We start from the raw sequence: 24961 nt of genomic DNA on the forward strand, positions 1-24961 counted from the left end.
TTCAAAAGTACAGGACTCTTGCTGTATGCACAGTCAGTGTCCAGGTAGCGAACACTGAAATCTCTATTTCAGTAGCCTCAAAGTGACTGACTCTAACTCCATATCCTACACACTTGGCCATGCCTCATCTCAGTTAAATTATAAAAGGCAGGGGTCTGTGAACATCTGGGAAACCGTGCAGGCTGACTGATTCTCAAGATCGAAAGTTTTGCTTTGTTTTTTATTGTTTTCTGTGTTAGAATTCAGGAGCGCGCGCACGCGTGCGTGTGTGTGTGTGTGTGTGTGTGTGTGTGTGTGTGTGTGTGTGTGTATGTAGGTCAGAGGACAGCTCTCTGGAATTGGCTCAACTCAGGTCTTCAGGTTTGGTAGCAGGCTGAGCCATCTGGCAGACCACAGCAAACACTGTAGACACTTCTACCAGCTGAACTATCTCACTGGTCCAGGCTCAAAAGTTTTAGGCGTCTCTGAAGAATAAGGAGGTAAGTAGGGCTGAGACTGAGAGGGTTAGGGTGTATGGATATCAAGACGTGGGCCTGAGTGTGCTACTTAGCCTAAGGGAGGAAGGGAACCATGGCTGGCTTTGGAGCAGGACAGAGGCCAATCCCAGTGGCAACAAGTGTAAAGTGAAAATTAGGGACAGAAGCATAGGTGGTCAGTGTGTCTCCTGACGGACATCTGTCTAGATCACTGCAGCCTAAGTCCCAGGGTCCTAGTCTATGGGAAACAAAGCGGGATGACTGCAGGAGTGGAGAGCTCTGGGCCTGGGACCAATAGCCACCAGGGGCCCGGAAGAGTCCCCACAGTGCCTGGCAGGGCTCACGGGAGGTGATATTGTCGCCTGGGAGGTGTGAAGCAGCACCTCCCACACTGCTTCCCCTTTGATACAGAAGACCATTTGTCAAGCGCCTACGGTTACCAGGCAGGCCGGGGGATTCATTTCTCAAGCACCCCGGCCCCCTTCCTCCAAATGCCTGGCCTTTTATTTGTGAGGAACCAAGCACCTAAGGCCCGACCCATACATCCCATTGGCTATGCTGTCGGGCGCATGGTTTAGATTGGTTAAAACTGGTAGGAGCAGTTCTGCCCACTAGAACAGCTGGATCTGGCTGGAGCCGTGGGCTACCCACGGGGGTCTACGTTAGAGAGCGCTCCCAAGGGGTTCAACGGAGGCGTGACCTACCTAGCCTGGGACATTCCAGCAACAACGCTAGACTCATTCCCTATGATTTCTATGACTTCTAATGTGTACTCACCTCTCACCCCGCCCCTGTCCCCCCCCACACACACACACAGCTGGCCAGCTGGGGCTGGAGTTACCCTGGGCAAAGGGTATGGTGCCCAGGAAGGTCATTCAAACAGTCACCAGAAACCGGGCTGTAGGCACAGTTCTAAGGTTGGAAGGGCTGGGCCCTGGCAAGAATCTCTTGGGAATTAAAGAGGTAGGCGGGGGAGGGGGCGGGTAGTGGCAGCTGAGACTGACATGCTGAAGGAGTGGCCTGGGAAAGGCGTTAGGAGAGCGACACAGACAGCGTGAGAGAGACACACACACAAAGACACAAGGAGAAACAGATACCAAGAGCCAGAAAGATGGATGGGTCACTGCAAAAAGCATACTCGTGACCTGAGTTCAATCCTGGGGACCCACAAGGGAGCTTGTGGGGGAGAAAACCAACTTCGACATACACATGATAGTACACACAGGCATGCACACACACAAATACATAAATAAGCATAATTTTAAGAAAAATTTAAAACCAGGAATGGTGGCGCATGCCTTTAACTCCAGCATTCAGGAGGCAGAGGCAGGCAGATCTCTGGGTTTGAGGCCAGCGACAGAGCAGTTCCAGGACAGCCAGAATTACAGAGAGAAATCTTATCTCCAAAAAACAATAAAAAACAAAACAAAAAAGAAAGAAAGAAAGAAAGAAAGAAAGAAAGAAAGAAAGAAAGAAAGGAAGGAAGAAATTAATTTTAAAAGAGACCCTAGGGGAGAGAGAGATAGCGAGTAGACATTCATTTATCATTTATTACCTGACGCAGTCAGAAGTGTTTATTGGCCATAATCTGTGCCCAAGACAGCCTCAAATCCCTGATGCCAGAAACACAAGTGTTGCTGTATTTCATGGTTTAGATCCTAAAGGTTGAAAGAAGTGGGGCGGAGACGGAGAGGCGGTTGGGCGGGAGGAGTCAGATCCTACGCATTTCGGAACCTGGAAGTTCCCTCCACCTCCACTGTCCCTCTTGTACCTACCCCGTCTTGCCCCTACAGAATGATCAGAAAGTGGGGAAAGGCCCGGTGCTGCAGAGCAGAGGAGGCTTGACCCCACTCGGTGAGGACCAGAAGACTCCAGCAGCCGCGCCCACTAAAAGTATCTCTTAAATTGCGCTGCCCAGGTAATGCGCCCTTAAGGTGTCTTTGGAATGCAGGTTCAGGGGTTCAGACATCAGAGGTCAGACAGACCCCTTATCTGGAGTAGGAGAGTGATTCACCTAGAAAAGCCCTCTCTTTCCTACGATTCTGGGGCCTCCCACCCCGAGTGTCCCTGGGAGGGGATCCGAGGGAGAAGCTAGGACTTGCTGGTACCAGTCGCCGCTGAGGCGCTCTCCGGTGCCGCGGCGGGTGGCACAGGCTGGCAACCCCGGGCTGGGAGAAGGAGGGGGCAATTGCTGGCTTTCGCCAGCACTCGGCGTAACGGGCCCGCCCTTAGGCCTGCCACTTCCAGCCCCGCCCCCCCCCCCCCCCCCCCCCACGTCTCAGTCGTCCTGTGTTCCCAGGCAGACTGCCTAGGGCGCACGACCGGACCCAGGCGCAGGGGTGAGTGTCTAGCACTGGGGGAACTTGCTGGAAGTGGGACTTGGCTCCTTGGAGCGACTGCAGGGCTAGAAAGGCACAGCGCTCCTTGCTGGGGTTTCTAGATCCTTTATGGGACCCCCAGCAGAGAAAACTGAAAACTTCAGGGGTAATTGCAGGCCCCCTGCCTGAAGGGAGTGGGGACCCCAGAAACCCTCCAGCTCAACTTGGCTGGGCACCTTCAAACATCTCTTAGTATCACTTCCAGGCATGTCAGGTCCCTGGGAGTGTTGGTACAAAAGTCCTACCCTCTCCTGAGTGAACCAAGCAGAGAAAGCGGTTAACCTGCATCTCTGCATTTGATGCCTCTCCGGCACAAAGTGGCCCAGTACCTCCAAGTCTGTCTGTGCTACTCTGAAACTGTCTGGGACCTCTTTGTCCCTTTGCCTTCCAGGTACTGTGACCCCCAAACTCAGGAGGTAATGCAGGAGGATCAGAAATTCAGCATAAATGTCATCTACATAGTTTGAGGCCAGCCTGGGACACTTGAGGTTTGCTTCTTTTTTCTCTTCTTTTTTTTCTCTTTTCTTTCTTTCTTTCTTTCTTTCTTTCTTTCTTTCTTTTTTTTTTTTGTTTTTTTTTTTTCGAGACAGGGTTTCTCTTCTCTTCTCTTCTCTTCTCTTCTCTTCTCTTCTCTTCTCTTTTCTTTTCTTTCTTTCTTTCTTTCTTTTTTTTTTAAATTGGGTCCAAGGCTTCTATGAAGGGCATTTCTTTTTGTAAAAATTCAGGGCATGGTGATGTGTGTCTTTAATCCCAGCACTTGGGAGGCAGAAGCAGAGGCAGTCTGGTCTGTATAGACCCAGGCCAGCAGGGTTGCATAGCAAGACTGTCTCAAAAAACAATTTATTTTAAAATCTCATTTACTTATGTGTATTTGTGTTGGTGGGTGGGTGGGACTGTGAATGTATGCATGCCACAAACACCGTGAACGTGGGCGTCTGAGGACAGCTTGTGAGGCTGGTTCTCTCTTTACACTGTATGGGTTCCAGACTTGAGTGGGAGCTCCCTTCCCCACCGAGCTATCTTGCTAGCCTTCCCAGGTACTTTTTAGGAACCTGTTTTTGTTTATCTGTATGTTGGGACTAAGGGAAGAATTGCTGAGAGGATTAAAGGGTAGGTGGCTTTTAGAGGAGTCATTGTGACTTAATGACATGTGTGTCTCTACTGAGGACCTCTGACTCTGTGCAAGGAGTGACCAGGATCAACAGTCTCACTGGCACTTTGAGGAAACAACTTTTCTTTTCTTGTTGTTGTTTGTTTTTTTGTTTTGGCTTTGTTTTTCTGAGACAGGGTTTCTCTGTGTGGCCCAGGCTGTCCTGGAACTCACTCTGTAGACCAGGCTGGCCTCTAACTCACAGAGATCCACTTGCCTCTGCCTCCCAAGTGTTGGGATTAAAGGCGTGTGCCACCACCACCCAGCAACATTTAAAAAAAAAAAAAACAAAAACCAAAACCCACAAGGAAAATCCTATGCATTTCTCATGTGTGGTATGGGGCACTGGGCCCCAGGCTGGTTGTGAAATCGTGCTACTGGGTGTGAGACGTTCTCAGGGCTGAGCCCCTTGTGGTGGCTCTGTCACTGAATCTGCATGTGACTGTCTCATGTGGAAATGTACTCTCAAGTTTCCCTGTAGTTGATTGCCAGAGATTGAGCATTTTTGGGAGTGGGGAGGAAGCCAATGCTGGAACCAGAACTCAGGGCCATCTGAGCATGTTAGGTCCCCAGGCAGGCCAGTGTGTCTGTATCCTGTCTGTGTGGAGCCCCCTTTCTTGTTTGGTGTACCTATCTGTGGTCGTCTGTGGAGCGGTGATTTTCAGAATTCTCATTTGTTTATGAGTGTGTATGCATCTGAGTGCACCTCTGCTGTCCTGTTACAATGGTTCCTTTTTGTTTTATTTGATCTTGACACAGGCTCTCAGAGCCCAAGCTGGCCTCAAACTTACTATGTAGTTATTGATAACCTTGAAGTCCTGATTCCCCTCTGTCAATAGCTGGGGGACAGGTGTGCACCAAATGCCCAGCTTATTCCCACCCCCCAACTTTCCAATAGCCACTCTCCCATGTCTGTTTCTGGAGTGCTGGATTACAGTTACAGGAGCCTGGCCACCATGGTTAGTTTTTATTTTTTAAGCCAAATACTTTATTAACTTCTATATATTATGTTGTGTGTTGTATAGGTCAGAAAACAACTTTCAGGAGTCACTTGTCTCCTTCCAGGACTTCCTTTGTAGGTCCTGGGGATTAAACTCAAGTCATCAGGCTTGGTGGTAGGTACGTTTACCTGCTGAACCGTCTTGCTGGGGTGTTGTTGTTGTTGTCTTGGTTTTGGATATTTAGCTCAGGCTGGCTAGCCTAGAAGTCACTATGTAGCCAGGGCTGCTCTGCTTCTAAAGGTGATTATTATTATTATTATTATTTATAGTTTGCATATATACTCGTGCACAGATGCCAAGCAGAGGGATTTATCCCTTGGTGCTGAAGCTGCAGGCGATTTTGAGTTGTCTAATGTGGATCCTCTAGGAATAGTGGCAAGATCGGTTAGTCACTAAGCTATCTCTCCAGACTGAGGCTGGCTTTGAACTCCTGAGCCTTTGTCTCTGCTTCCCAAATGCTGGAATTACAGGCCTGAGACACCATGACGACAGGATGGTCCTTCCGGATAGTCTCTGTGTGGAGTGTCTATGTCCAGACATTCCTCCCGGTCCTAAACCTTCTCAAGACCTCCTTAGGGGCGTGGTGGGGAGACACGGGGATTGGGGACCCTCTTCCAGGGCTCTTTCTTCAGGATTCCTAGATCCTGACTGTCCTTGCCTCTTGTAGACTTTTGCACAGTGCTCCCGTGGACGACCGCCAGGACACAGGAGCGACATCTCCGCGGCGGGCGGCAGGCAGCCCATGGAGCCCGGGCTGCTGCGGCCAGCGCCGGTGAGCGAGGTCATTGTCCTTCACTACAACTACACCGGCAAGCTCCGCGGGGCGCGCTACCAGCCCGGCGCCGGCCTGCGCGCGGACGCCGTAGTGTGCTTGGCTGTGTGCGCCTTCATTGTGCTGGAGAATCTGGCTGTGCTCTTGGTGCTGGTCCGCCACCCTCGCTTCCATGCGCCTATGTTCCTGCTCCTGGGTAGCCTCACCTTGTCGGACCTGCTCGCCGGGGCGGCCTATGCCACCAACATCCTACTGTCCGGGCCGCTCACGCTGCGCCTGTCGCCTGCGCTCTGGTTTGCGCGTGAGGGGGGCGTCTTCGTGGCACTCTCTGCGTCCGTGCTAAGCCTCCTGGCCATTGCTCTAGAGCGTCACCTTACCATGGCCCGTCGTGGACCCGCGCCCGCCGCCAGTCGCACTCGCACGCTGGCGATGGCGGTGGCCGCCTGGGGTGTGTCGCTGCTGCTCGGGCTGCTGCCCGCTCTGGGCTGGAACTGCTTGGGACGCCTGGAAGCCTGCTCCACCGTGCTGCCGCTCTACGCCAAGGCCTATGTGCTCTTCTGCGTGATGGCCTTCCTGGGCATCCTAGCTGCCATCTGTGCGCTCTATGCAAGGATTTACTGTCAGGTGCGGGCCAACGCGCGTCGCCTGCGGGCGGGTCCTGGGTCCCGCAGAGCCACCTCGTCCTCGCGATCCCGCCACACGCCGCGGTCTCTGGCCCTGCTCCGCACGCTTAGCGTGGTGCTCCTGGCCTTCGTGGCCTGCTGGGGACCCCTGTTTCTCTTGCTATTACTGGATGTCGCGTGCCCGGCCCGCGCGTGTCCTGTACTCCTGCAGGCGGATCCTTTCCTGGGTCTAGCCATGGCTAACTCGTTGCTGAATCCCATCATCTACACTTTCACCAACCGAGACCTGCGCCACGCGCTCTTGCGGCTGCTCTGCTGTGGCCGCGGACCCTGCAACCAAGACTCCTCCAACAGCTTGCAGCGATCCCCCAGTGCTGTTGAGCCTTCCGGTGGTGGCCTGCGACGCTTTCTGCCACCAACCTTGGATCGCAGCTCTAGCCCATCAGAACACTCATCTCCCCAGCGGGACGGGGTGGACACCAGCTGCTCCACCGCCAGTCCCGGAGCAGCAATCGCCAACCGGACCCTGGTGTCTGCTGCTACAGACTGACGCTTCCCAACCCGCTATCGCCCTTTGCAAGAGCAGACTGACTTGCCAAATAAGCGAATCATGTGTAGGAAATAGGCAACGGCGGAAGGGGACATACACGAAGGAAGAGAAATGGATTGACCACCCCATAACAGGAACAGCCAAAAATGCACGTGGGGTCTGAGATGGACAATAAGGAAAAGAAGAAAGTGATGGGAAGGCATCCAGGTAGTGATGTAATCTGATCTGGGAAGTCCTCAAGGAGAGCCATTCAGTGTGGCTGCAGCAGAAACTGAGGAGCAGCAGGGCCAGGTGACAGGAGCTGAAAGGGCAGGTTGTAGGAAAATCTTGTTGGTTCTGAGGAAAGTTTGGCTGTGAGACAGGGGAGCCATAGAGAATTATAAACAAAGGGGGGGGGGACTCTCCAGGATTCAGGCCTCCACCCTGTGACTACCGGAGTTCAAGGAGAACATCTGGAAGATGAAGGGATAACGAGGAGGCGCCAAGTATGCTCAGGACCAGGTGATGTCTAGATAGAGTGCGCTGAGGGCTGGCAGGAGAGCGGCTGGCTACAGAGTGAGGCAGATCTGTGGAGAAAGGCTAGGTAAGCCCAGGTCCAAAAATTTGGCTCTGAAGACTTAGCCAGATACCAGCTGCCAAACTTTCAGAGTGTGGACAGGTTCTTCATGCAGATTACAACCACAATAAAAACAGTTCAAGGAGCTGTCCTTACTGTGATCTTTCAGAATCTATTTGTTTCTATCGATCCATCTATTTATTTTCCCCAGAAAGGTGTAGCTGTCATCTTTTAAAGTGTTTATTTATTGGAGACCTAAGAACACATGTTGCTCTTGCAAGGGGACCTGTGTTCTATTCCCAGCATCCTAGTGGTGATTCACAACCATTGGCAACTTCAGTTCCAAGGTATATGATACCCTCATCTGACCCCGGAGGGCACCAGGCATGTGCTTGGTACACAGAATGAATGCAGGCAAAACACTCATACACATAAGCTAAATAAATCTTTTAAAAACGTTTTAAATTGTTTATTTATATTCGTTTAGAGAGCTGCTCACTATGGCTCCAGATGGCCTGGAAGTCCTTCCTGAGTGCTGGAATTAAAGGTCTGTTATTTGGGCTGGGGGCGAGGGATCTGCCTTTACGGCAACATCAGGTCAGGCCAGCCTGGTCAACATAGTGAGAACACGTCTTTAAAACTTTTATTTACTTATGTATTCTGAGCCTGGGTGTATGTGTATGGGTACCCACGGGCCACAGCAGGAGTGTGGAGGCCAAAGGACAGCTTTCCTCTGTTGGTTCTCTCCTTCCAGCACAGGGATCCTAAGGACCCAACTCAGGCTGTCATTCTTGCCAGCAAACACCTTCATCCCCCGAGGCATATCACTGGCCCCACCATCCCACCCACCCCCCCGTTTGGTTTGGTTTCTCACTAATTATGACAAACATTCCCTGATTTCCTATGGTGAGAAGCTCTCTTAGACTGTTCATCAGCCTTCCCCAATCCTTGAGAACAGACTCATCTGACTCGCCCATCCTGCAAATAGTGCCCCCTCACGCCCGCCCCTCCCCCTCATGCCCCACCCCCACCCCACCCCCCCGCAGACAGCATAGGATTTAAACTGTTTATTAAACCTGTCTGTGATCTTGTTAACTTCGGCCATGTTTATCTGGCTGGACTTGAGGTCCTTGACACCGACGATGCGGCTGCTCCAGGAAGCAGTTCTGTGCCACATTCACGTCCACGGACTCCTGTGGTTCTGCACACCGAGGCTGCTCCTGCGCACTCCAGGTTCGGCACGAGCGCACACCCCCAGCCCCCACACTGAGACAAAGCTTCTTGTACCCAGGCTGACTTTAAACATACTACGAAGCTAAAAAAATGACCTTATACCTGTAAATTTTGTTTCCTGTGAGCAAAGGTGTGCCTTGCTACACTTGCCTTATGCTGTGTGGGGACGGAACCCAGAACTGGAAGCTAGGCAAGAGCTCCACTTAGCTACATTCCTAGCCCTCAACCTTCATTTGGTAAATGAAGAAACGCGGATTTCCCTTGCCCCAGTGTCTTAGTAAGGCTTACCCTTGGGGCCCCACGCAGGAGGGGCCTGCCTAGTTGGTATTCACTGCTCTTAGAGGAGTCTGGCTAGACTAAGACTCTCTTGAAGGTTCTGCATTGTTGCTGGGGAAGAGGGGCGGGTACAGAGCTCTGGTTTGTGTCTATAAAAGACTTGCTTTCCGTACCATCCCTAGAAGATCCCCAGACGCATTCATGACCCCTGGCACTCACTTGCCTGGCTGGTGGGCAGGCACGGACACGGTGGGGGGTGGGGGTGGGGGTTTGGGTTGTTGTTGTTATTGGTGGTGGTGGTGGTGGTGGTGTGTGTGTGTGTGTGTGTGTGTGTGTGTGTGTGTGTGTGTGTGTGTGTGTGTGTTGTCAGGGTACGGGAAAGACGCTGGCTGAGGTTTAAAGTGCCGGACTCCACCTTGCAGTAGCTCTGGGAATTGCCTCGGTTCTGCTTCTGGCCGCTGGTTAAGGTACAGCGCGCCCCCTTGAGGCAATTCTGGTAACTGCATGCAGCGTAAAAGCGGGTGGTGATAGGGATGAGCTCAGGTTGTGACTGCAGGCCAACAAACACACAAATCTTTTTCCCAGGGTGAGGGTGGGAGCACAGTCCGGCTGGCTCCCAGAAATCCTCCCCACAGTCCTTGTATCTTTCCTGGTGTGTTGGTTTGGTGTTTTGACAGTAGGGAATTTAGAGATTCTGACACTAAATTTAAAAAGTACCCAGTTCCCTATTTAAATACTAAATTTAAAAGGCACTGTTGGGACTTAGAGAGAACTTCCAGACATATTCTGAGGGAAAATGACCTGAAACGGGAATCTTTTTTTTTCTTTCCTATTTTGATTTTGGAGTAGGGTTTCACTATGTAGCTCAGGCTGCACTCACTTGTAGCCCAGGATATCCTTCACTTTTCTGATCATCATCTCTTAGCTTCCTGGGTGCTGGGATTACAAGTGTGTCCCAAACTTAGCTGTCCTGCATTACTGTTGTTCTGTTTTGTTTAAATTATTAAGTTAATAGAACAAAATAAGGCCTTACTCTGCAGCCCTGCCTGTCCTGGGACTTGCTATGCATAGGCCCAGCTTCTCTCATATTCACAGAGATCCATTTGTCTCTGCCTCTTGAGTTCTAAAATTAAAAGTATTTGACACCATGCCTGGCTTTACTTTTTCCCCTCTGACAGAGTCTCACTGTGTAATCTGGGGTGTTCTCAAACATTTAATCCTCTGCTTCGGACTCCCCTGAGGTAAATGTCTTTTAAAACTATCCTTTTCTTTGACATTCATTCACTTGTTTTCTGATATAAGGTCTTCTTGCTAGGTTGAGCAGGCTTACTGTGAACTGGAAGTAATCCTCCTGCTTCAGCACCCTGGTTGCTGGGATTATAGATGTGTCACATCATTATTTTTACTTTTAGATTTATTTCCTTTTATGTACACGAGTACTTTGCTTGTCTGTATGTCTGTGCACCACATTCCTGCATGATGCCCGCAGAGGTCAGAAGACAGCACTGGGTCCCTAGAAGTGGAGTTAGGGATGGCTGTGGCCATCACGTGGGTGATGGGGATGGACTCCAGGCCCCCTGCAAAGCAACGAGTGCCCTAAAGCACGTGTCTCCCCAATTCTTTTTGCTGTTTTTCGAGACAGGGTTTCTCTGTGTAGTCCTGGCTATCCTGGAACTCACTTGTAGCCCAGGCTGGCCTCTGCCTCCTGAGTGCTGGGATTTTAGGTGTGTGGCACCACAGCCCGGCTTTCCAGCTCCTATTTCTAATATTTTTGTTTTGTTATAGGGTCTCTAAGTAACTCAAGGCTGGCCTCAAACTCTGTGTAGCCCAGGCTGGCCTGGAACTTAATATTTCCCCTCAGTGCTGGAGTTATAAGCTATGTCAGCACATCCAGCTTCTGTCTTTACTTTTTTCCTTATGCTGGGGATGAAACCCAATCTTTTGGAAATGCCAGGTAAGCCCCCTAGTGCTGGGTTCTAGCCTGTACCCTGAGCCTACTTTTTTTTTTTTTTTTTAGATTTACTTATTTTATGTGTATGAGACACTGTTGCTGTCTTCAGACACATCAGAAGAAGGCATCGGATCCCATTACAGATGGTTGTAAGCAACCATGTGGTTGCTTGGAATTGAACTCAGGACCTCTGGAAGAGCAGCCAGTGTTCTTAATGGCTGAGTCATCCCTCCCAGCCCCCTGAACCTATTTTTTTTTCAAATTAATGTTTTTAACTTTTATGTACACTGATGTTTTTGCCTACACATATGTCTGTGTAAGAGCATGAGATTCCCTGGAACTAGACAGTTATGAGCTGCCATGTGGGTGCTGGGAATTGAACTCAGGTCCTCTGAAAGAACAACCAGTCCTCTTAACCATTGAGCCATTTCACCAGCCCTGGCTGCTTTTGAACTTAAATTTTTAAAAATTTCTAAGTGTATGCCTGTGTGTATACCTGTGTTTGTGTGTGGTGGTTAGAAGTGGGGCGTTGCTGGGAACTGGAGCTACAGGCATTCGTATCACCTGGTGTGCATACTGGGATCCAGACTCTGGTCCTCTGATAGAGCAGTCAGCTATTCTTTACTGCTCAGCCATCTCTCTACCCTTCTGCTTTTTAAATAATTTTGTGACACAAGGTCTCATTGTTATCCAAACTGTCCTTGAACCTGTCATCTTCCTGCCTCAGCATCCAGAGTAGCTGAAATGACAGGCTTTCCTCTCCAGGTCCAGCTCCATCTTGCTTCTTTTAACTGGCTGTATAGTATTTCACACTACAGAAGTACCACCAGCTATTGAGTCAGAAGCCTACAAGATGTAGGAGTTGGTGAATCCTTTGACAGTTATACTATCATACAATTATAGCTGTGCATGTATGAGTGAGCTTTGGTAAATCTCCACAGCCAGCTCACAGGGCCTATAGATGTGACTTTGAGAGATAGAAATTGTGGTCTTAGCCAGCAGGGCAGGAATTCAACACCTACACTACCATAGCTGAGTGTGGTGAGACGCCACCTCTGGAGAAGCCTGGAATTGCAGCTTTATTGACTTTAGTTCCAAGTTCTGAGACTGAACATAGAAAGGTTGAATTTACCTGGGGACTCCAGGAACACAGGTCAACATCGTTTCCACTGGACATCTCTTTCTTTATTCAGCTGCTAAATATAAATACTTAAAAATTGTATAGCAAAGCATGGTCTATATTAAAAATGCCAGCACTTGGGAGGCTGAGGCAGGAGAATTACTATGAGTTCAAGGCCAGTTTGGACTACACAGTGAAACCCAATCTCAAGGATATATAAGTAAAACTGGGGCCGGAGAGATGGTTCAGTGGTTAAGAGCACTGGCTGCTCTCCCAAAGGACCTGGGTTCAATTCCCAGCACCCACATTGTAGTTCACAACTGTCTGTAACTCCAGTTCCAGACTGGAGCACCTGCAAGCACCTGTTTATACAGACATAAATGCAGGCAAAACAGCAATGCACATAAAATTAAAGATAAATAATTTAAACAAAAAAACAGCCAGGCAGTGGTGGCGCACACCTTTAATTCCAGCACTTGGGAGGCAGAGGCAGGTGGATTTCTGAGTTCGAGGCTAGCCTGGTCTATAGAGTGAGTTCCAGGACAGCCAGGGCTACACAGAGAAACCCTGTCTTAAAAAAAACAAACAAACAAACAAACAAAAAAAAACAACAACAACAATAACAAAAAACAAAAAACAAAAAAACAAAAAACCAACCAAACAAACAAAAACCCAGAATGCACATTTGTAATTCCAGCTCTGGGGAGATGGAGGTTGGAGATTCAAAGGTGAAAGCCAGCCTGGGCTAAAAATGGCATCCTGTCTGCCCTAATTAAACAATCAGTCAAATAATAAATATTAAAAATTTGTATTGATCTTTATGTGTATGAGTGTTTTGTCTTCATGTTTCTGGTGCCTGTGGAGGCCAGAAGAGGGTATTGGATCCCCTGGAAATGGAGTTACAGACATTCATTTCCACCCCCATACCAGTTCTGGGATTTGAACTTGGGCCCTCTCAAAGAGCAGCCAGTGCTGTAACCATCTCAGCAGCACCAATAAGAAATAACTTTATTTTTCAAAATTAACTTATGTGTGCATGTGGAGGTTAGCGGACAACATGGAGGAGTAAGTTTTCTACCATGTGAGCACCAGGGATGGAGCTCAGGTCTCCAGAACTGGCCAAACGCACCTTTACCAGCTGAGCCATCTTGATAGTTCAAAGAAATAGTTTTGTCTCATAAATACCATAAGCAGCAAATAAGTCTGTCTTACCATTAAAAATATATACAGATTATGCGAGGAATGTGCTCTGGGCATTTCAACACTCCAACAGCCTCAATGAATGCCACACCTCTCCTCATGAAAAAGTGACCACACAGAGAGAGGAGGGTGCTGGGATTAAATGCGAGCACCACCACTGCCTGCCGGGCCCTGAGCTGCCTCTTGCAGGTTCCACATGGGAGAAGAGAATCAGTTTCTGCAAGTGGTCCCCCAACCTCTACACAAGCACACACACAAATTAATGGACACAAAGCCCTGTGTAGTGTCACAGTCTTTAACCTCAGCACGCAGGAGACAGAGGCAGGAGGGTCTCTGTGTGTTCAAGGCCAGCCAGGGCTATGTAATGAGGCCTGTCTCAAAAAAAGAAAAAGAAAAAGAAAAAGAAAAAAAAAGTCATAAGGCTGGAGTGGTGGTTCAGCAGTTAAGAGTATGTGCAGACGACCAGAGTTCAATTCCCCCATCCACATGGTGGCTAACAACCACCTGTAACTTTAGGGGACACTGCATGCCCACGGTGCACAGACATACATGCAGGCAAAACACGCACACGCAAAGAGTAAAATAGAACTTGAAATAAAAACATTAAAAAGTTATTTTACACGAAGATAAAGATCTCAACCAGGTAGATGGGTCTAGCTGGACCGTGCAGGGTGTGGGAGGGTCCGCCGGTGCAGGTTCAGCTGGAGGCTTACTGGACAGCCTAACCCGGAGGCAGGCTCCTAGGGCCGCCCAGACCCACGCCCTGCTCCCTCCGCCCGGCACCTGCAGGAAGGACTGGAACCGCCTCTGCGTGCCCGCCGCCCGCTTCCGCCCTCCCGCTCCTCCCACGCGTGCCGCCCGGGACCCCGCAGCACCGCTGCCCCGATCCGAGCTCCCCCCCCCCAGCCCCCCTCGGCTCCTCCCGGAAGCGCGGCGCGTGGCGGCCCGGCGGCGCGGATTGGACGCGTGGCACCAACAGAGACACCCGGGGGGGGTGGGACGGAGGTGAGCGAGCGCCCGCGGAGGATGCGGTGGGGAACCAGCTCCGGGCGCCGTCCGTGGTCGCGCGTGGGGCCGTGCACGCGGGGTGGGGGGAAAGCGCGTGGCCCCTTCAAGCGCGCACCCTGCCGCCGAGCCCTGGCGCCCGCGTAGGGTGGTGGCCCCGGCGAGTAGAGGGTAGGGGTCGCCCGCGGCCGGCGCCCCGGGACTCTTATTGTGACAGGGTGGCGCGCAGTGCTTAGTCACCGTGACCCGCGCGGCGGAGGCGGAGGCAGAGCGCGGCCATGGCGGGGTGAGTGCGCCGCTCCAGGCCGCGGCCCGGGACCAGGCCCTGCGGGCTCTCCAGGCATCAGGGCTGCGCCTCCGAGCGGTGGGGAGGCCGCTCGAGCAGGCACCGGGTACCGGGCGGCCGCTGCACAGCCTCCTGCGCAATGCCAGGCCCGAGCTCCGGCAGTGTGGTCACGCGTGACAGTCCCTCACTTACTGGGGCCCTGGAGCATTTCATCCCCTCCCCCCCCGTGATCTAATAGACATAACACGCGGGGATGCGACTCCAGGCTGAGCCCCGGGACCTGGGGAGCCAGCCGCAGACCCTCTCCGTCTCCCCACATCTCCTTCGAAAGCATAACTCTTCCCCTGGCCGCAGGTCTCCAAGGGTCCCCTGAATCCCTCCCCGTGGGTGCTCCTGACGCTGCACACTCTCTGCCCCAGGACCTTGGTGCTCGCTTAGTGTTTTCTATACAGACCTTGCTTTATTTTCAGGCCTTTTGTGTCTTCCTGCTGGGTTCCTGGAGCTCAGAACAGTTCCAAGTACATAAATGGCAGGCTCTGTTAAATTTTGGTGAGGTGTTGAAGAAAGGAATTTGACATGTTGGATGAAGGTGGTTGGGAAGGGGGTGTGGAGTTTTACAGGCCATTGAGGAGCTGGGTTTCCATTCTTGGGCTCAGTGAAAGGTTTTGGGTGATTCTGAGCAGGAAAAGGAACGTGATATGTCCAGAAGGCCCGGAGTTGAGAAGTTAGTTTGAATGGAACCGGGTGTGTCCAGTTTACTTGGCTTGGCAAAAAAAAGGAAAAAAAAAAAAAAAAAAAAAAAAAAAAAAACAGCTCTAGAAATCATTGTTTAGTCTTGCAAAGAGAAGTCTGGTTGAACATGGTGGCAGATACTGTAATCCCAACACACTGGAGTAGTTCAGGAGCCAGCCTTGGCTATCTAAGACCCTGTCTCAAAAAAAAAAAAAAAAAGGGCAGGGTCTGGCCTAACCCAGCCTCTATCCCCAGCCCTGTACTCTTCCCTCCCTCCAGGCCCCTAACCGCTAGTGGAGGAACTGTATCTTGTCATCAGGAACCCCATGCAGCCCGAACCCAAGCCTAGCGGGGCACCCCGCAGCAGCCAGTTCCTGCCCCTGTGGTCAAAGTGCCCCGAGGGGGCAGGGGACGCGGTGATGTATGCCTCCACGGAGTGCAAGGCAGAGGTGACGCCCTCGCAGGACGGTAACCGAACCTTCAGCTACACACTAGAGGATCACACCAAGCAGGCTTTTGGCATTATGAACGAACTTCGGCTGAGCCAGCAGCTCTGTGATGTGACCCTGCAGGTCAAATATGAGGACATCCCAGCTGCCCAATTCATGGCTCACAAAGTGGTGCTGGCTTCCTCCAGCCCAGTCTTTAAAGCCATGTTTACCAACGGGCTTCGGGAGCAGGGCATGGAGGTGGTGTCCATTGAAGGCATCCACCCTAAGGTCATGGAAAGGCTTATTGAGTTCGCCTACACGGCCTCCATCTCCGTGGGCGAGAAGTGTGTGCTGCATGTCATGAACGGGGCGGTCATGTACCAGATCGACAGCGTGGTCCGAGCCTGCAGCGATTTCCTCGTGCAGCAGCTGGACCCCAGCAACGCCATTGGCATCGCCAACTTCGCTGAGCAGATCGGCTGCACTGAACTGCACCAGCGTGCCCGGGAGTATATCTACATGCACTTCGGGGAGGTGAGTGAGGCCTGCGGCTTGGGTTCAGTTGTCTCAAGAAGTGGGATAGGCCAGCGTGAGGCTCGTCATTCAAGGCTGGGGGAAAACTGTTGGGAGGTTTTTTGTTTTTGTTTTTTTTTCTCACATAGAGTCTCATGTAGCTCAGGTTGGCCCTAATCTGGTTGTGTATCTGAGGATGACTTTTAAAGTCTTGATTCCTATCTCAGTCTGCTGTAGTTACAGACTGTTCACCCTCCCAATACTTAAGAGGCACTGGGAATGGAAGCCAGGGCTCGGGGCTCTGACAACAGAGCCCCGGGACTTGATTTTACTTTTGTTTTTAAATCTTTTTTTTTTTTTTAAAAACATATATACCTTTATTTTATGTGGATTGATGTTTTGCCTTAATGTATATCTGTGTGAAAGTGTCAGATCTTGGACTTACAGATTGTGTTACACTTGTGAGCTGCCATGTGGGTGCTGGGATTTGAACTTGGATCCTCTGGAAGAGCAGCCAGTAGTACCCTCAACTGCTGAGCCATGTCTCCAGCACCTTTGATTTTATTTATTTATTTTGACAGTCTTCTTTAGCTGAAGCTTTTTTTTTTGTTTTGTTTTTGTTTTATTTATTTTTGTTTTTTGAGACATGGTTTCTCTGTGTAAGAGTCCTGTCTGTCTTGGACCTCAATTTGTAGACTGGCCTGGCCTCAAACTAACAGAGATCTGCCAGCCTCTGGGATTAAAGGCATGTGCCATCACACCTGGCTGTTGAAGCTGCTTTTTTTGTTTTGTTTTTGTTTTTTAAGTCCTGTATTTGCTGTCGCATTCTGAGTGCTGAGATCACAGGCAAGTAACACCACACTCTGAAAAAGTTTAAAAACAAATTACATGTATTTGTATGTTTATACATGTACTGATCTTGTGTGCAAGTCAGAGGACAAATTGCAGGAGCTGGCTCTCTCTTGCTACCTTATATATGTTTCTAGGTTAAACTCAGGTGGGCCTGGCAGAAAGTGACTTTATCCACAAAGCCACATTGCTGGCCTGAAAACTCGGACTCTGAACCCCTAATCCAAATACAGAGAGGCCTTAGGAATAGGTAAAGATATGCCCTCCCAGCACCTCAACAGCCTGGTCTCTCTGGGGTTAAAAAGTTGTGATGGCCAGCCTGGGCTACACAGTGAGATTCTGTCTAAAAAAAAAAAAAAAAAGTAGTGTGTGTATGTATGTGTGTTGGTGGTGATGTATGCCTTTAATCCCAGCACTCAGGAGCCAGAGGCAGGCAGATCTCTGAGTTCAAGGCTAGCCTGATCTACAGAGGGAATCCCAAGATAGCCAGGGCTACACAGAAAAACCCTATCCTGATACTACCCCTAAAGCAGGGGCAAAGTGTGATGAACAGGCAGTCAACAGTACCCACCAGCCTTACACATGCAGTCAACAGTACCCACCAGCCTTACACATGCAGTCAACAGTACCCACCAGCCTTACACATGTAGTCAACAGTACCCACCAGCCTTACACATGCGGTCTCCAGCTTTGCTGGGCTTTCCCTGGGTTCACATGGTATTACTTTCATTTTCATTTCTCAGTGCAGGAAGTCCTCAAGGGAAAGTAATAGGACAGTTCTCGGGGAAAGCCTTGGCTCTCCGGTGCCAGTGACTAGAAAAGTCCCCTGGACATGACTGCATTCTGAATATCACCAACCCAAACCCCAAGTGTGAAATGCTTCAAAGCTTTTGAACACCACTTGTCACCCTCAGGTGGGCAGCTCCGCACCTGACCTCACAGGATGGCTGGCAGTGACCCACAGGCATATTACCATAGTGCATAACATCTTCAGAGGCTGAGGGGGTGCTCCGTAGAACACTCTCCGAGCACGCATGAAGCCCTGGGTTCCATGCCCACCTCACATAAACCAAGTGTGGCTGTGCAGGCCTTTAATTCCAGCACTGGGGAGGCAGAAGCAGGCAGATCTGTGAGTTGGAGGCCAGCCTGGTCTACATAAGTTCCAGGCCAGTTACATAAAATGCGCACACACACAGCCTTGAAGATATGTAAGGTCAATATGGACCAGCATAAATGTAGTTTATTTATTTCAATTTTTGAGACAGCAGGTTGTCATAGCCCAGGCTTTTGTCCGAAACCCAAGATTCTCATGTGTCAGGTTCCCAAGTGCTGGGACTTGACAGGAGCCTCCAAGGCTCGCTTGAAGTTCTGCTTATACCATAATCTCATTCCTGAGATGTCTCATCATTTGTATAAAATATTCCTACATCTGAAAAAAAAAAAGGTGCCAAGCTGTAATACTGCCTGTCATTTTTTATTAATCTAATTTTTTTATTAATCATATTTTTATTATTCTAAAATTTTATTTAGGGGGCAATGCATGTGTCCCAGTTCATGTGAAGGTCAGAAGACAACTTGCAGAAGTTGATTCTTTCCTTCCACCATAAGAGTCCTGGGGGCTAAACAAACAAACAAACAAACAAGCTGAGCTGGTCAAGGCAGTCACTGCCAAGCCAGAAGACCAATCCCAGGGGCCCACAGGGTGGAAGGTGAGACCACACCCATCAGACAGGAGCATTTCACACACATAAATTACAAACCAATAAATAATTAAATGTAATTAAAAATACTTTTTAAAGAGAGGGTCTTACCGTGTAGAACAAGTGGCCTGGAACTCAGAGACATCTCCTGCCTCTCCTTTCCAAGTGGCCATTAATCCAATGCTGGGATTAAAGGCCCGACTAGGTTCAATTATTTTGACACAGGATCTTACTATGATGTCCCAGCTGGTGTAGAACTGGCTTATGTAGACCAGTCTGGCCTTGAATTTAGACATCTCTTTGCCTCTACCTCTCGTGGAGTGGGGGATTGATTATAGGAGTGTGCTATATACCTAGCTATATTAAAAAAAAAAAAAAAATAAAACCAAAACCAATACAGGTGCCTAAAGAGTCCACACTGTGGCCTGTGTAATGCCCGGTGGGTGCTCGGCCAGGAGGGCTCCCGGTCTCACCTGAGCTCCCTGCAGGTGGCCAAGCAGGAGGAGTTCTTCAACCTGTCACACTGCCAGCTGGCCACACTCATCAGCCGTGATGATCTGAACGTGCGCTGCGAGTCCGAGGTGTTCCACGCATGCATCGACTGGGTCAAATACGACTGCCCGCAGCGGCGCTTCTACGTGCAGGCACTGCTGCGGGCCGTGCGCTGCCACGCGCTCACGCCGCGCTTCCTGCAGACGCAGCTGCAGAAGTGCGAGATCCTGCAGGCCGACGCGCGCTGCAAGGACTACCTGGTGCAGATCTTCCAGGAGCTCACGCTGCACAAGCCCACGCAGGCGGTGCCCTGCCGCGCGCCCAAGGTGGGCCGCCTCATCTACACAGCGGGCGGTTACTTCCGACAGTCGCTCAGCTACCTGGAGGCTTACAACCCGAGCAATGGCTCCTGGCTGCGCCTGGCAGACCTGCAGGTGCCGCGCAGCGGGCTGGCAGGCTGCGTGGTTGGTGGGCTGCTGTACGCAGTGGGCGGCCGCAACAACTCTCCAGATGGCAACACTGATTCCAACGCCCTGGACTGCTACAACCCCATGACCAACCAGTGGTCGCCCTGTGCCTCTATGAGCGTGCCGCGCAACCGCATCGGGGTGGGGGTCATAGATGGCCACATCTACGCAGTCGGAGGTTCCCACGGCTGCATCCACCACAGCAGCGTGGAGAGGTGAGCACCTGGGGGCCCAAAAGGACAGCACCTGTTCTTGTCCCTGCCTCCATATGAGGTTGAGTGGCTGGGATGCCCATCCTCTGTCCAGAGTTGGGAAGTTCTAGAGGGGCTGTCCCAAACCTATAGGAATCACCTCTGCATTCGGGACAGTAGGAGTTACTATAATACGTGAATTATGTTGTGCTATTTATAATTACCTTAAAATGTGTCATCTGAACGGGATGTAGTTCAGTGGTAGTGTTCTGGGCCCTTTCTTGAATCCATGGTTTAGGTCTCATCCCCAGAACTGCCAAATGAGAGGGGGGAAAGGAGGAGAGAAAGGACTGGGGGTGTGACTCAGCTGGCAGAGCAGCAGTGCTTGCCCAGCGTTCAAGAAGCCCTCATAACCGAGTGTGATAGTACATACCAGCTGTCGTCCCAGTGCTGACAGGTGCAGGTAGGGGGATCAGGAATTCAAGATTATCTTTGGCTGTATGGCAAGTTCAAGGCCAGCCTGGGATATAAGAGACTCTGTTTCAAGACAGACAAACAATGCCCCCCGTACCCCCCTCCACACATATAGATTTAGGGCTTGGAGTAAGGGTAAGAAAATGAGAAAAGTTTAAATTCTGTATTTGTCATGCTGGGAATAAAACCTAAGAACTTTGCATGCTAGGCCAGCCATTTATCTCTGAGCTAACCCCACCCATAGCCTGAAATGGAATTTTAAGCAAATGCCCTAGGGGCCTCTAATGTGTGTGGTCTATGAATAGGATGGTGGGATGATGCCTCATCCTGAGCGGGCTGCTTTCAAGAAGGACAGGGACACTATTAATAACTCCAGGAACACAGGTATGGACTGGACGCTGCTGGGCCAACCGGGACGTGTTCACCCCATCTCTGGTCATGTTGCTTGGAGGAGAACCGTCTGGGAGAGCCAGTTAGACTTCTGGATTTGAACACCTGCCCAGATGTTACTTAGTGACCCTGGATGTCCTACCCCACATTTCTGTAGCAAATCTTGTTGTGGTGTGAGGCAGTGAGCTCCCCTCGGGTTGGAGCGGGCAGGTGCTGCAGCCCTGCAGGGTAAAGCTGCCTTCATGGTTGGTGACAGTGGGCCTCCGTTTCTTCCTCTGGAACTAAGCTGCCGACTCCCCCTCACTTCTGCTGACTCCTGCACCCCCACTTCTTGAGAGAAGTAGAGATCAGAGCCAGGAGTGGTGCTGCACATCCTTCATCCTGGCACTGGGGAGACGAAGCAGGAGATCATGGAGAGTTCAAGGCTAGCTTGGACTATATAGCAGAATTCTATCTCCAGAAAAACACTAAAAATCAAAAGTGCTAGTGGATGGTGGCCCTGGTGTAAGGAAGTCCAGCGGTAGCCTGGTGACCATGGGGTGTTATGTCCTTTGCAGATATGAGCCAGAGCGGGACGAGTGGCACCTAGTCGCGCCAATGTTGACACGGAGGATCGGAGTGGGTGTGGCCGTGCTCAACCGCTTGCTGTATGCAGTGGGGGGCTTTGATGGGACTAACAGGCTGAACTCTGCAGAATGTTACTACCCTGAGAGGAATGAGTGGCGGATGATTACACCAATGAATACCATCCGAAGTGGGGCCGGTGAGTGGCACATGAGGTAAAGACACACCCAGCCCAGCGAGGAAGGGCTTCCTTTATCTCCGCCCCTCCCTGTAGCCCTGGAGTCTACAAGCTTCCTCCCTTCCAGCGAGGTTTTGTTTTGAGTAAGGGTGGTTCATACCTTAGGTTACCCTAGAAGTCCTTCTGTAGGTGAGGCTGACTTTGAATGATTGATCCTCCTACCCTAGCTTCTCCAGTGGTGGAGGGAAGGGCAGTGGCTACTAAGGTGCCTTGTCCAGTGGCACCACTCCCCCCCAGACCAGCCTCACGGTGACTCTCACTGTGCGTTTTCATTTAGGAGTCTGTGTGCTGCACAACTGTATCTATGCAGCAGGAGGCTACGATGGGCAGGACCAGCTAAACAGCGTGGAGCGCTATGATGTGGAGACAGAGACCTGGACTTTCGTAGCCCCCATGAAGCATCGCCGGAGCGCGCTGGGGATTACCGTGCACCAGGGCAGGATCTACGTCCTCGGTGAGGCCCTCAGAGGCTGGGTCAGGGTGAAAACATGCTTAAGTGTCCATATCTTTTCTTTTTCAAGTTTTGGTGCTGAGTATAGAGGCCACAGACACCTGAGCGTGGCAAGTGTTCTTTAATTGTGCCACGCCCCACTGGGGGCTTCTGGGCTGCAGCAGCTCTACCACTGAGCCACTCCCTACTGCTCTTATTACACTTCCCACCCTGCACCCCACCTTCACTGGGAAGTCTAGGCAGGGGCTCTACCAATGACCACATCCCATCCCCTCCCCATCCATAGCAAGCAGGTGCCTTCTTTTCCCTTCTGTTCTCTACCGCCAGGTTCCTTAGTGGTGAGCTGGGCCCTCTGAGGGGGTGACCATTCTCTTCACTCTCTCTGCAGGAGGCTACGATGGCCACACTTTTCTGGACAGTGTGGAATGCTATGACCCAGACAGTGACGCCTGGAGTGAGGTGACCCGCATGACATCTGGCCGCAGCGGGGTGGGCGTTGCTGTCACCATGGAACCCTGTCGGAAGCAAATTGATCAACAAAACTGTACCTGCTGAAGCACTTGGAATACCTGAGCACTGACAACAGGACAGAAAAACACTCTGTGTCTCGCTGCTGTCTCCGTACTAAAGAAAAAAGAAGAAAACAAACCACGAACAGAAACACAGGGCAGCAGAGGCAGCAGCAGGAGTCACCTCCTCTCCCAGGAAGGGCAGCTGGGGTGTCTCGCCAAGGATCTTGTGGAAGACTAGAACTCAGATCCATGGGCCCATCTGCCGTAGCCCTGGAGCATCCAAGTCTGCCATGGGATGGGGTGCGGGAGGGGTACCCTCACGGGTGAGGCCCCACACCAGCACCCAGAACCCCTTTCAGGGGGGACAGGCAAAGCAGGAGGTCATGTTTTTTTTTCATTGGTTCCTGCAACTTGGTGATCAATTCCAGGGGACAAGGGGAAGAAGGGACAAGTGAAGCCAAGGGGCTGAGGCTTCCTCTGGAGTTGGGGCCCTAGGGACAAGCCTGCACAGAGAAGCCTCTGGGCTATAAGCCCTGGACAGTTATTTTGTTAAATAACTCTGTAACTTTCCCATGGGAATAGAGAATGGAGTAGGCAGTGTCTTGCACACAGGTCCTCAGAGGGCGGTTGGAATCCCTCAGGGAGAGTCAGCTCTTGTATTGAAATACATGCAGATCCTGATGGGGCTGGTATCTGACACCCTCTGTTGTCTCTGCTTGCCATTGCATATTCTGCTCACAAAGGGTATCCTGCTCCCCCATGGGACACACAGTTGTCTGTCTGTTTCAGGACATTAGAAGCCAATGACTTAACTTCTGGTGCCACTTCTCTTGGGGCCTCCTGTGTTTTGCTTTATTTTGAGACAGGGGCTCATGTAGCCCAGGATGATAGTTCAGGCCCTGAACTCCCGACCCTGCCACCTGCTCCAGCCCCCTGAGTGCTGGGGTTACACCTGTATTCCACCATGCTTGGTTCCTGCCTCTCCTTCTTGTATCCAAGCAGGAAAATAGGATTTCTGGGACATTGGGTGTGGCTTAGTGGCTCAGAGCTAACCTGGCATGTATGAGCCCCGGGTTCCATCCCTAGCACCATAAACTAGGCATGGTGGAGTGCACCTGTAATCCTAGCAGCAGGGGTCAGGGCCAGACAGATAAATTCAGAGTCATGCTGGAGTACATACATCACCAAGGCAACCGAGACCTTGTGGCGCACGCCTTTAATTCCTGCACTTTGGAGGCAAGCAGATATCTGCCAAGTTTGAGGCCAGCCTGGTCTTCAGAGTGAATTCCAGGATAGGCAGGGCTGTTATACAGAGAAACTGTCTCAAAAAAAAAACAAAAAACAACAACAACAAAAACAAAAACAAACAAGCATGTGCAACCATGCTGGGCTCTTGGGAAAATTTTAAAAGCACCAGAAGAAAGGAAACTCAAGGTCACCCTGGGCTATCTGTAGAGCTGGGAGCTATACTCGGCTACAGGAGACAAGGTCAACAAAGGTGCACACCTTTGATCCCAGGAGCTGGAGATGGCTCCGCAGTTAAGAGCACTTGCTGCTTTTCCAGAGGCTCAGCTTTCGTTCCCAGAACTCATGCTGGGTGCCTCACAGACTTCGGTATCTCCGGTGGTTCCCCTTTCAGTAACTTCCTTAGATGTCTTCGTATGTAAAGTCAAGCATGGATTGGTGGCACAGACCTGTAACCCCAATCAATGATGGGAAGCTGAGGCAGGAGGATTGTGACTTCAAGGCCAGCCTGGGCTACACAGCAACACTCTCCTAGATGTGGCACACACGTTTAATCCCAGTGCTGGGAAGGGGCAGACAGCTCTGAATTCCAGCCCAAGCTACATGGTGAGACCATGCCACACAACATTTGAATGATCCACGCATCAGGCTAGAGAGCTGGCTTCTTAGTCCTTCCCAAGGACCAGAGCCTGGTTCATAACCAGAGGCACCTGTCCACAAATGTATGGACAAACACACAGCTATATATACCTAAAAGTCTGTCAAAAGCTGGAGATGAAGCTCAGTAGAGCCCTTGCAGACAGGTGTGGTGGTGCATACCTTTGATCCCAGCACTTGGGAGGCAGAAACACATGGGTTTCTGTGAGTTTGGGACCAGCCTGGTCTTCATAAAGAGACCTGTTTCAAAATAAGACAGTGCATGCCAGCCAGTACTGAAGGCCCTGCCCTAGAATCCTTCAGTGCGGAGCTGGGGTAAGAATGCTCACTCTGCAAGCAAGAGGACATGGATCTGAACTCTCAGCACCCACGCCTGTGACCCCAGCACTGGACGTAACGCCATGCCAGCCAGCCTGGCTGAAATGGTAAATCTCAGTGAGAGATCATTGGGGAGGGAGGGAGGGAGAGAGAGGAGACA

At 50.9% G+C, this 24961-nt stretch overlaps 2 protein-coding genes across 9 annotated transcripts; both read left to right on the forward strand.

Moving 5' to 3' along the window:
* The first annotated feature begins 366 nt into the window (after positions 1 to 366).
* S1pr5 (sphingosine-1-phosphate receptor 5) lies at positions 367 to 7662 on the forward strand. 7 transcript variants are annotated; one of them, XM_076939787.1, is made up of 4 exons: positions 367 to 479; positions 2270 to 2394; positions 3246 to 3342; positions 5673 to 7662. In XM_076939787.1, the coding sequence occupies exon 4, from the start codon at positions 5748 to 5750 to the stop codon at positions 6948 to 6950; it is 1203 nt and encodes a 400-aa protein (XP_076795902.1). In that variant the 5' UTR covers positions 367 to 479; positions 2270 to 2394; positions 3246 to 3342; positions 5673 to 5747; the 3' UTR covers positions 6951 to 7662. The 7 variants fall into 7 exon arrangements, with proteins under 7 accessions (XP_076795902.1, XP_076795901.1, XP_076795904.1 ...); XM_076939786.1 differs by lacking the exon at positions 367 to 479 and having other exon boundaries at positions 2226 to 2394; XM_076939789.1 differs by lacking the exons at positions 367 to 479; positions 3246 to 3342 and adding an exon at positions 5030 to 5123 and having other exon boundaries at positions 2226 to 2394.
* A 6420-nt stretch (positions 7663 to 14082) lies between these two features.
* On the forward strand, positions 14083 to 23278 carry Keap1 (kelch like ECH associated protein 1). Of its 2 annotated transcripts, none has more exons than XM_034509983.2 (6): positions 14083 to 14291; positions 15589 to 16274; positions 19291 to 19976; positions 21374 to 21579; positions 21896 to 22072; positions 22458 to 23278. In XM_034509983.2, the coding sequence occupies exons 2-6, from the start codon at positions 15636 to 15638 to the stop codon at positions 22622 to 22624; spliced, it is 1875 nt and encodes a 624-aa protein (XP_034365874.1). In that variant the 5' UTR covers positions 14083 to 14291; positions 15589 to 15635; the 3' UTR covers positions 22625 to 23278. The 2 variants fall into 2 exon arrangements, with proteins under 2 accessions (XP_034365874.1, XP_034365873.1); XM_034509982.2 differs by having other exon boundaries at positions 14283 to 14577.
* The last annotated feature ends 1683 nt before the right edge of the window (positions 23279 to 24961 follow it).

This window comes from Arvicanthis niloticus, chromosome 8, assembly GCF_011762505.2.
Source record: "Arvicanthis niloticus isolate mArvNil1 chromosome 8, mArvNil1.pat.X, whole genome shotgun sequence".
NCBI classification, from domain to species: domain Eukaryota; kingdom Metazoa; phylum Chordata; class Mammalia; order Rodentia; family Muridae; genus Arvicanthis; species Arvicanthis niloticus.